The following is a 10,019-nucleotide window of genomic DNA, read 5'->3' as shown; positions in this document are numbered from 1 at the left end:
CACGCCCACCCACCCCCGGACCCCTTCCCGGCGCCCACATCAGGGGCAGGGGCTGCGGGACCTGCAGCCGAGACCGCGAGGTCCAGGTCCGGCCCCGGCCCGACGGGGAGATGCGCGGCCGGAGAGCCTCGAAGGAGCGGAGAGCCCGGAGGTGCGGGCGGCGAGGAAGCGACTTCAGGGTGTCCCCCCTGCGACGTGATGTCACCCGATCAATATTTTCGGGGGGAGTGACCGATCCGCTATGAAATGGGCTCTATATTGGACACGGCCGGATCGATCGGGCTGATAACGGGAGAGCTATAAAAGGCCCAGAGGGGGCGGCTTCGCCCACGCTACAGCCCCGAGGCGCGGCCAGCGCAGCAGCGCCGGGACTCCGCTCCATCCCCGCCGCTCCGTGCCCACCATCCCCGGCTCTCCGAGCCTACCATCCCCGGCTCTCCGAGCCCACCATCCCCGGCTCTCCGAGCCCACCATCACCGTCTCTCCGAGCCCACCATCACCGTCTCGCCGTTCCCATCCCCATCGCTCCCTGCCCACGCCCGCGGCCCCGTTCCCCGCTCGCCCCCCGGGATGGGCTCTCCCCCCGCCGCCCTGGCGCTGCTGGGTCTCGCCGCCGCCTGCGCCGCGGTGCCGCTGCCGCTGCCCGACGCCGGCCCGCACGTCAACTACGGCTGGGGGGAACCCATCCGGCTGCGGCACCTCTACACCGCCAGCAAGCACGGGCTCTTCAGCTGCTTCCTCCGCATCGGCGGCGACGGCAGGGTGGATGCGGCCGGGAGCCAGAGCCCGCAGAGTGAGTACCGGGAATGGGGATGGGATGGGACGGGACGGGACGGGGCTCCGCGGGGTTAACGCCGCTGTGCCTCTCTCGCCAGGTCTGCTGGAGATCCGCGCCGTGGCCGTGCGCACCGTGGCCATCAAGGGCGTGCGGAGCTCCCGGTACCTCTGCATGGACGAGACGGGGCGGCTGCACGGGCAGGTGAGCGCCTTTCTCGCAAGTCTCCTCTCCCCGGGGGGATTTCCACCCTGAAACAGCCGGCGAGGCCGAAGGCATCGCGTGCTTTTTGCAGTTAATAATGGGTCGACAAAGCTTTCAGGTGTCCATCACCCCCCCCCCTCCTCCCCCCGCCTCTCCCCTTATCCGCCTTTTCTCCGTAGGACCGCTGATTCTTTTCACTGTGGGGGTTATTAGAAGGCAGCAAGGAAACATCACGTAGAAAGTAAAGTTTTGCATGTCCTCCCGCCAAAATATACCGAAAACACAGCCCAGGGGAAAAACTGTGTTTAGGTTTAAAAAGCTTCATCAGTGGGAGGCTGAGATTCCGCTGCAGAAATAGATGAAGTCGTGCCATGGAACAGAAATAATTTCTCGCTGTTCAGGTCAGGTATTCCGAAAAAAACCCCAGGATTACTCCTTTGGCAGCTGGCTGCCAGGCATACAAGCCCCGGGAGCACGGACTTGCCATAGCTTAGGTAGCTCCAAAGTGAAAGAGGATTTCGAGAGGGGAAAGGGATGCTTTGCCACCGCCTCGTTTCTGCCCTGCTGTAACACCGCACCTGTGGGGCTCCAAGAGGTTGAGGGGTTAAGTGACCCACTGACACCACAGGTCATGCTTTGTCACTAAGTATATCAGCCAGCCATGGATATAAACTCGTTTTTAAAGGCACGTGGGTACGTTGCCAACTCTAGAATTTGAAGGTTAAGGTTCACATTCGGTCTGTACAGAAGCTGGAGTTTCAGAGAGCAATGGCTTTTCATCGTGCCACGGTAAAGACACAGCTTGATTCTGCTTTGATCACTCCAGCAGAATTTCTGCTGATTTCCATCAGGCAAGGACTTGGCCCACTCTCAAAACCTGCAGTATCTTTAATAAGAGCAATACTGATGTTTCTGGATGTGGATATAACATAGAATTGAGCCTTTCTTCCTTAATTTCCTTGCTTTTCTGAGGCTCAAATCAATCGATGCCGTGATAAGGTGCACGGGTTCAGATGATATGGTAGGTCAATTATTAGCTTAATGTTTTAATGTATATCCAAAACAAAATATTCCATGAAAACAAAGCAGAGCCTGGGTCCTGCTCCCATTGGAGCTGCAGCTGGACTTTAGCAAACAGAGAATTTTTAAAATAGCTTTCCTATAACACCCTTTGGAAGGCATATATTATACCTTGACTGAAAGTGCTTTTTGTGGTGTAAGAGTATTAAATGCAGGTCGGGTTTGGTTTTTTTTCCTGAAAATACAGCAGCACACAGCCATGCTGTCACATCTATATGTTGTGGACACCTGCTGTCACCTCTGTGCTCACAGCCCACCCGGGCAGCTCTGCAGGCAATTCTTTTCCTTATCAGCTCAGGAGTGGAAGAACGAAAGGGCAAACTCGGTGTCTGGGGACTGAACCTGCACTCCTGAAACATGCCCTTTTTGAACACTGGAAAACTGATGAGTAGGGTTGATTTTTTTGAGCGTGCTTTGTGCTGCAGTCAGTCAGTTTAGGGGAAATGGTGTACCTGCTGAATATACCGACATTCTATAAAAGCCTGCTGTAAAAAACCAAAAAAAATCTGGAATTAGTTTAAAGTGTGTTTGGTACTTGTTTAAGAAATACACTAGAGACAATGGCAATGAAATGAGGAGGGAATTACATAGTTGAGACATGGGGGCTCAATCAATATCTGTTGTCTGTAATGTGCACTTCTTGAGCAAGAAGCTCTTTTATTTCATCATCCTTGTCAGTGAGGCTGAGCACTCACAGAAATAAAGGCAGCTACCAATTCAGCCATAAATCTGGGTTGTATACACACATTTCTAAGATATAATGTATAATTTCTAAGATAAACATTGCGTAATCGTATTTGGAGAAAACATATTTTTCAAAATTAGTCAATTTGTTTGAAGAATGCTTTTAAAAGACAACCAAATGCACGTGCTTACTTGTACTCCATATTACTGAGGGTATTTGAGAAAGACCTGAAAGTATCAAACATGCTCTCTATTCAGACAGACAGAACATTCATGTAAGGACACTTCTATCACTGCAGACAGACATAATCAGCAATTCTCTTTTATTGACCACAAGTTCAATCACCTGCAGTGGCTGACCCTGAAACAGCACCAGAGCTGTAAGAAATGCAGTGCTTGTGTAAGGATCTGGAGAGGTCTGACCTGCTGATACAAAATCCTGATACACGTTTATTATATCTTATTTATATATATATGTATTACAGATATATAATATCTGCACAGGCTATTGCAAATGTAATTCTACAAATTCATGCCTAAGAAAATACATTCTTCTGCACAAAATCTTAACTCGTGCTGCTGTTAATCTGACAGTTCTCGCTGTAATGCGAAAATAACACTTTGTAAATGGGTCTTTTGTAATTGCAGTAAATTCTGAGTGAAAAAAAAAAAAAAGGCCAATCACCTTTTAGCATTGTTTTACTGATTGGCCACGCTGCCTTTCTACAGACCTGATCCTGAAGCCCTTGCACAGGCAAATCTCTAACAGAGCTGGAGTTCTATACCCCAGGATTGTTGGATTAGGTCTCATGATTGCAGTTAAGTATCGTCAGTGATTAAGGACAGTTAATCTAGAGAGTAGTTAACCTGAGATTCTTTTTCCCAGTGCTCAGGACAGGCTAAGTGTGGTATCTGTGGAGAAGCACACATCCAGGATTCATGGCTTATTTAATGTGATGGACGTGCAATAACCTCAGGAGTTCCAGATTAGGTCTTTTAATTGCTCTTGTCACTCAAACTGCCTTGTATGTGCAAAGTGGGTATCTCTAGTAGAATAGAATAGAACAGAATAGAATAGAATGGAATATTTGAGTTGAAAGGACCATGCAGATATCAGCTCACCAGCGTGGATCCAGTGGGGCCTGCAAGGTGCACCAATCTGGGACAAGCCAGAGGGACACCAAAAATTTATATTGTGGTTGAGTGCAATGAGTCTGGTGGGCGTATTTGTAATCCTCTTTACTCCTTGCTGTTCAGCTCAGGTATTCCACTGAGGACTGTTCCTTTGAGGAGGAGATCCGCCCAGACGGCTACAACGTGTACAGGTCCAAAAAATACGGAATATCGGTGTCCTTGAGTAGCGCCAAGCAAAGGCAACAGTTCAAGGGAAAAGATTTTCTCCCACTGTCTCATTTCTTACCAATGATCAACACTGTGCCCATGGAGTCCACAGACTTTGGGGAATACGGGGATTACAGCCAGGCCTTTGAGCCAGAGGTGTATTCCTCGCCTCTGGAAACGGACAGCATGGACCCCTTTGGCATCAGCTCCAAACTGTCCCCGGTGAAGAGCCCCAGCTTTCAGAAATGACTCTGATCACACACAGGTTTTTACAGAAATGTTGCAGAGTACTTTTTTTAGTGTTTCATGTGGTAATATTTGGAACTTTTTTGTACGGGGCCAGCCTTTTCCTTTCAATGTGTTGTACCTGTGGGAGATGAGTGCCAAGAGGCTGTTCTGTAGCCTAAAGAATTGCCTATCCATAGTTTTGTTTGGAAAAGAAGGGTTAAAGGGGAAAAGCTTAGCAGCTTCACCAGAATTCCTCCATTACCATGGCAATGATAAAAAACCTAATTTTTCGACAGCAACTTCATTTCCACATATGTTCCCGTTATTTCTGCTCATAGGAGCAAATGCAGAAAACTTTTTCCTCCTCAGAGACCTTAAAGACAAACATTTGGAACAAAGCTCAGTTAAGGAAAACCTAGCAGATGCAATTACATGAACTGGAATTTATGGTGTTTCTTGAAAGGCTGCTGACAGGATTCTGGGAAAAACTTTCTATTGAAAGCATACTCCTGAAAAAAAACCAAATCTGCTTGTATATTGTGCTTTTTCTTCCCTTAGGAAATAAGGGAAGAGAGGGGAAAAATTTCTTCCTTCCCTTATTGCTAAAGGGTAGTTTGGAAAACTCAATCTTTGATTTCTTTTGTAGGCTAATTTAAGTTCTCTGTGTCATCAGCATCATCCAGCAGAGAGTCCTCATTAAAATTAGTGAGAATTCAATGTGTAGTTGGATGGAAGAGTGCACAGAACTAACATTTACGTTCATCAGGTAGGAAATGAGCAGTTCAAATTAGTGTATAAATTAAGATTCTGTTGTATATAAGCATGTATGTCGTTAGCAAACGGAGAAGAACACTGGAAAAGGATAATGTATAGGTCAAATCAACTGCAAAATAGGTTTTTGTGCTTAACCTTTAACTATCACCAATCCTTTCAAGTCACTTCCAGGCTTGATTGAGCATCCCTGGGAATCTGTGGAGAGACAGTTTAGTGACTTAAATGCTGCAGAGCTGAGTCTGCCATGAAACTGCAGGAATGGGTTCTGGATATCTCATGGCCAAGACACAGATGTCTGATGTCTTCAGTTCTGTTCTCCCTTTGAAGTGAAGGAATGACCAGGGTGAAACCAAAGAAAAAGCCCCAAAAAGTTAGAAGATGTTTCCAAAGGTTCCTTCTTTCCAAAGGTTCATTTATTAGAGATTTCTGTAGAAAAAAAAAAAGAGCTCTATTGGAAATACTGGTGTTCTTCTGACCTAGCACTTCATTGCCAATGCAATATTTATAATTAATTTATTGAATTCATACGTCTGTTTATTTTGTTACTGTTATTTATGCTCAAGATTCTATTTATATACTCCTGAAAGTGAGTTTTTTAGTCGTAACAAATCTCGTGAAGTTTGGTAATCATGAAATTTTAGCAGACGGTAGCTTTTTAAATTTCTGTGCATTATCAGTAGCTGTATTGTGTACATTTGCAATAAAAAAAAAAAAGAAAATCATCTTCAACACTGAAATCTTGCTGACTCTTTTGTCATCCCCTCGGTCTAGAGACTTCAAAGAGCTTCAGCAAACTGTGGTGTCTGTTCTTTGCAGCAGGCACGTGGAGTTGGAATCCCTCGGGAAGGTGCTTGAGGCACAAGAGACAAGGGCATGGAGAGACAAAAGGGTTTTCCCAAAGTTAGGCAGCACTGCCAAGGCCACCACTAAACCATGTCCCTGAGTGCCACATCAACAGGTCTTTTAAATTCCTCCAGGGATGGGGACTCAACCACTTCCACGAGCAGCCTGTTTCAGTGCTTGTCCAAAAAATCCCGTGGATGGAAGGCTGCTCCCTCTAAAACTGGGAACGACACTCACCAGTGCAAACGGGGAGAAAACTGGTTATTTTTGCCTGAAAAAGGTGTTGGTTTCTGGCAGGAAAAGAGGCTGAATGCTTCTGTTTGGAGATGCTGTGAGTCACAGGAACTGCAGGTTTCTTGGCTGGCAAACATCTCCCATGGTGTTTCCCATTCCCCTTTTTGCTGAGCCACTGCCACACATCCGGATGGTTCCCGCTCCTCATATATCGGGAGACCTATCCCTGATTTTCAGTTGTTTTGTTCCAAAAGTTTTCAGATTTGGGGCATTCTGTTTTTCTGTGTTTCACTTCCAGTTTTGATTGAACATTAGATACCTTTTTTTTGTTTTTGTTTTTTGTTTGTTTGTTTGTTTTGTTTGTTTTTTTTTTGTTTTTGTTTCTGTTTTTTGTGGGTTTTTTGTTTGTTTTTTGTTTTTTTGTTTTTTTTGTGAAAAAGAAAAAAGAAAAAACCCAGAAAACAAAATAAAGTATATATGAACTTATAAAGTTTGGTCAACAAAAAATTCCACTTTTGTTATTCTGCTAGAAAAAAATTGCAGAGATTTGATGGGAAATAAAGGAATTCAGAGGGTATACTGTATAATTTCACCAGTGAGAGATTCTTAAGTAGATATAACATTATGAATATTGCTCAAGGGTGCAAAGACAAACAACCTTCAGTTTGCAGACATCATCTTGAGCTCTCTGGTGGCTATTTGCTGACACCTTTGGCTTAACATCTTCCACCAGCAGCACAGTGTTTCTCACTACAACAGCATGGTTGGTTCAATATTTATTCAGACAGAGGGAAGAATGCCAAGGGCTGAATTACCCACACCACTTCCTGGAGCACTTCGGCTTTCCTTGGAGTTTTCCCATCCAAGCTCTGACCAAACCTGGCTGCTTTGCTTATAAAATCTGACAGGATCACAGCTTGAGGTGGGAGGATTGCTGGAAAATGCTTTCCCTGCCATCTGACACCTGACTGGGTCAGGAACTCGGTGTGCAAAACCTCCAAACAAACCACTGCCTTTGGATCTGTGGGAATGTAAACACCACCACCACCACCACCACCGTTCCAGTGTAGGTCCTGGTCGGTCATAGTTTCTCAAAGACAGTAGGACAACTGCGGTGCTTTCATTTGCAACAGTACATTTTACAGCCCTAAAGGGTTTTTTTTAAAGGTCAGGTGTCAAATGTCTCCTTGTGAAGTCTCAGCTGGAAGCTATGATGTGCAAATACAAGTTGTTAGAGCAGTGAGAAGGCTGTAGGGAAGGAGATACTGGGCATCTTCATTTCCACTTGGAGGGAGTGTAAAAAAACCTATAAATCCTTTATTCAAGAGTCACAATGTCCACTTTACCTCTGCTCAAAGCACTGAAATCCTGTTGGTGGAAAATTTGGGGCCACTCTTTCTACTCTGCCAGTGTACAGATTGGAGTATAACATGATAAATAAGTGTTCTCTCTTTCCTCAAAGATATACATCAACCAACCCTCCTCGGGCAGCAGTGAAAGCAGAAACACATTTCCCTTGGAAGTGAATGGAAGTGCAAAAAGGGCATCATTAGGATTCTGATTTCGGGGTGAATTTGTGGCAGTTTGGGGACACAGCAAGTTTATCAGGAGCTGTGTTGGATGAGACTGATCACTTAAGGCATGTAAGGTTGCCCCCAAATGAGGCTGGTGTCTTGCAGTCTTCTTGCCAGGACATTGTTACATTTTCAGCGTTTTTCATCAGTCCCACAATGTACTGTTGGTACAAAGAACTGTTTTTTTTTCATTAATTTCCAAAGCAACATTTAAATTGTAGCAGTTAGTTAAGAGGAAATCCTCAAGAACATCTTATATTTCCACTGCCATCAGTGACCAGTATGTGAATGTCTGGTTGTAGAGCAGGTTGGTGTTCACACCTGGCAAACCTTCAGTGATTTCGTGTGAGATCCAGTCACATCTACACTTTAATGCCAAAAACAAGCTGGACAGCTGCTCTTTATAAATCAGCATTGCCTGCTGTGATGAAGAACTTTTAATGAACTGTGATTTATGTACCTGCTTAGCTAAACCTTTAGTAGCATGACTTTATTTTCACTCTAATGCAGTTCTGGGGAGGTTTTATATTGATCTCCGGATTTTGAAGTTGACTTTTCAAGTCCTCTGCCCTCCTGTGTCTGATTTGGAAGACAACAGACTCTGGTAGACTGGCAGAATACTTTGGTGTGCCCAGAGCCACATTTTCATTAAGTATTTAGAAAGCAACAGCATAAATCAGCATTAAAATATATATTTATAGATAGCTATAAGTGTTTCCTTTGACCAGTGTTGATCTGTAATAATAAATAAGAGATGTAACAGAGCAGCCTAGAATGGCACACTGCAGTTTGGGTTGGGTATTTATAAAAAAAAATATTTACATTTTAGAATCATAGATTGGATTGGAAGGGAACTGAATGATCATCTCCTTCCAGCCCCCCTTCCATGGGCAGGGACATCTTCCACTAGACCAGGTTGCTCCAAGCCCTGTCTAACCTGAACACTTCCAGGGATGGGGCAGCCACAGCTCCTCTGGGCCATAGCTTAATGGCAGCAGAAGGTTCTCAAATGAAGTTTCTAAGCCCAGTTTGGGTCATCTGTGGTCACTAAAGCTGGGCAGTGTTACTGCAAAGTGATGTCAAAGCTTGCACCTGAAGTTGAGGGCTGTGGCACTTCTTCAGTGGGCAACCTGTGCCAGCACCTCCCTGCCCTCACAGAGAGGAATTTCAGGCATCAAAAACAGACAAAAATCAGAGATGTCAATATGCTGTGAGAGAGATGTGCATGTTCCATCATTCTGTGGCCAGTGATGGGACTGGAGGGAATGGCTTGAAGTTGTGTCAGGGGAGGTTTAGGTTGGATGTCAGGAAAAGGGTGGAACAGGCTCCCCAGGGCAGTGGGCACAGTACCAAGCCTTACAGAGCTAAGGAAGCATTTGGACAACACTCTTGGGAACGGGGCAGAACTACAAACGCCTGCACACATCAAAACAGCCCGTGTGGTGCTGTGCTTTCACCTGAAGGGACCCCAAGGTAGTAAATACAGGGCACAGTTTGGATTTCCTCACTGATCTGTGTGAATGAAAGCCCATCCAGTGAAAGCTCTATCCCCCCTCTGTGTAACCACATGGCTCTAAGCTGAGGAGCGGTCGGGGTGGTCAGCTGTGAGTTCACTTCTGAAATGAGTGTGTCCTTACATAGTCATCATGTTTTTGTCTACGTACATACTGTGATCATTACCGCTGCGCTTTGGTTTGCAAATGCCTATTACTTCCACGTTTCCCCCCCTGCCATCACGTTTGACAACTGGACTGCTCTGCTGTGGTGTGCCAATATCCCGGGATGTGCAGTTTCCACGTTCGCAGTGATTAAAGGCTACTTCTTCCCTGCCGATGCCAAAGGCTGGTATGTGACACTGAGTAATGAGAGAATACTAGTTATTAAACAGCTAGATGAAAATTGGGCGTATAAACTGAACGACTGGCATAAATATATATATAATCTAATATTTGACTGTAGCTTTTGGGGATGGTCCCGTGCGCGGCCAAGGAGTCGGGACTCGACGATCCTCGTGGGTCCCCTTCCAGCTCAGCGACTGTGATAAATTCTTCCCGGTATTACAACTCCGGGGCGGGGGGGAGGGCGGTAAAGACCAAAAAGCGGCTCGTTTGGCTGTCACCGCTCCTTTATTCCCTCCTTTATTCCCGGGCGGACACCGCCGCTCTCCCTGAGGGCACGGCCCGGCACCGGCGGCGCGCGGGCGCCCCCTGGCGGGCACGGCCCGGCACAGGCGCGGGGAGAGGGGGCGTGGCCATCCCGGGGAGGGGCGTGGTCGCCGCCCG

The 10,019-nt window shown here is 46.2% G+C and overlaps 1 protein-coding gene across 1 annotated transcript; it reads left to right on the top strand.

Annotated features, from left to right (window-relative positions):
* Positions 1-314: 314 nt before the first annotated feature.
* FGF19 (fibroblast growth factor 19) lies at positions 315-4,467 on the top strand. The gene is made up of 3 exons (XM_064657214.1): positions 315-793; positions 876-979; positions 4,001-4,467. The coding sequence occupies exons 1-3, from the start codon at positions 571-573 to the stop codon at positions 4,331-4,333; spliced, it is 660 nt and encodes a 219-aa protein (XP_064513284.1). The 5' UTR covers positions 315-570; the 3' UTR covers positions 4,334-4,467.
* The last annotated feature ends 5,552 nt before the right edge of the window (positions 4,468-10,019 follow it).

The sequence above is a fragment of the Pseudopipra pipra genome, chromosome 6 (genome assembly GCF_036250125.1).
Source record: "Pseudopipra pipra isolate bDixPip1 chromosome 6, bDixPip1.hap1, whole genome shotgun sequence".
NCBI classification, from domain to species: Eukaryota; Metazoa; Chordata; class Aves; order Passeriformes; family Pipridae; genus Pseudopipra; species Pseudopipra pipra.
The sequence above is the reverse complement of the archived record's forward strand: the minus strand, read 5'-3'. Positions and strand labels throughout refer to the sequence as shown.

What these genes read in the sequence shown, in the direction of transcription:
- FGF19 (XM_064657214.1), top strand. Translation starts at nt 571, where the DNA reads ATGGGCTCTCCCCCCGCCGCCCTGGCGCTGCTGGGTCTCGCCGCCGCC. An exon ending in CGGGAGCCAGAGCCCGCAGA is followed by an intron (nt 794 to 875) that starts GTGAGTACCGGG and finishes CTCTCTCGCCAG; the next exon opens with GTCTGCTGGAGATCCGCGCC. An exon ending in CGGGGCGGCTGCACGGGCAG is followed by an intron (nt 980 to 4,000) that starts GTGAGCGCCTTT and finishes CTTGCTGTTCAG; the next exon opens with CTCAGGTATTCCACTGAGGA.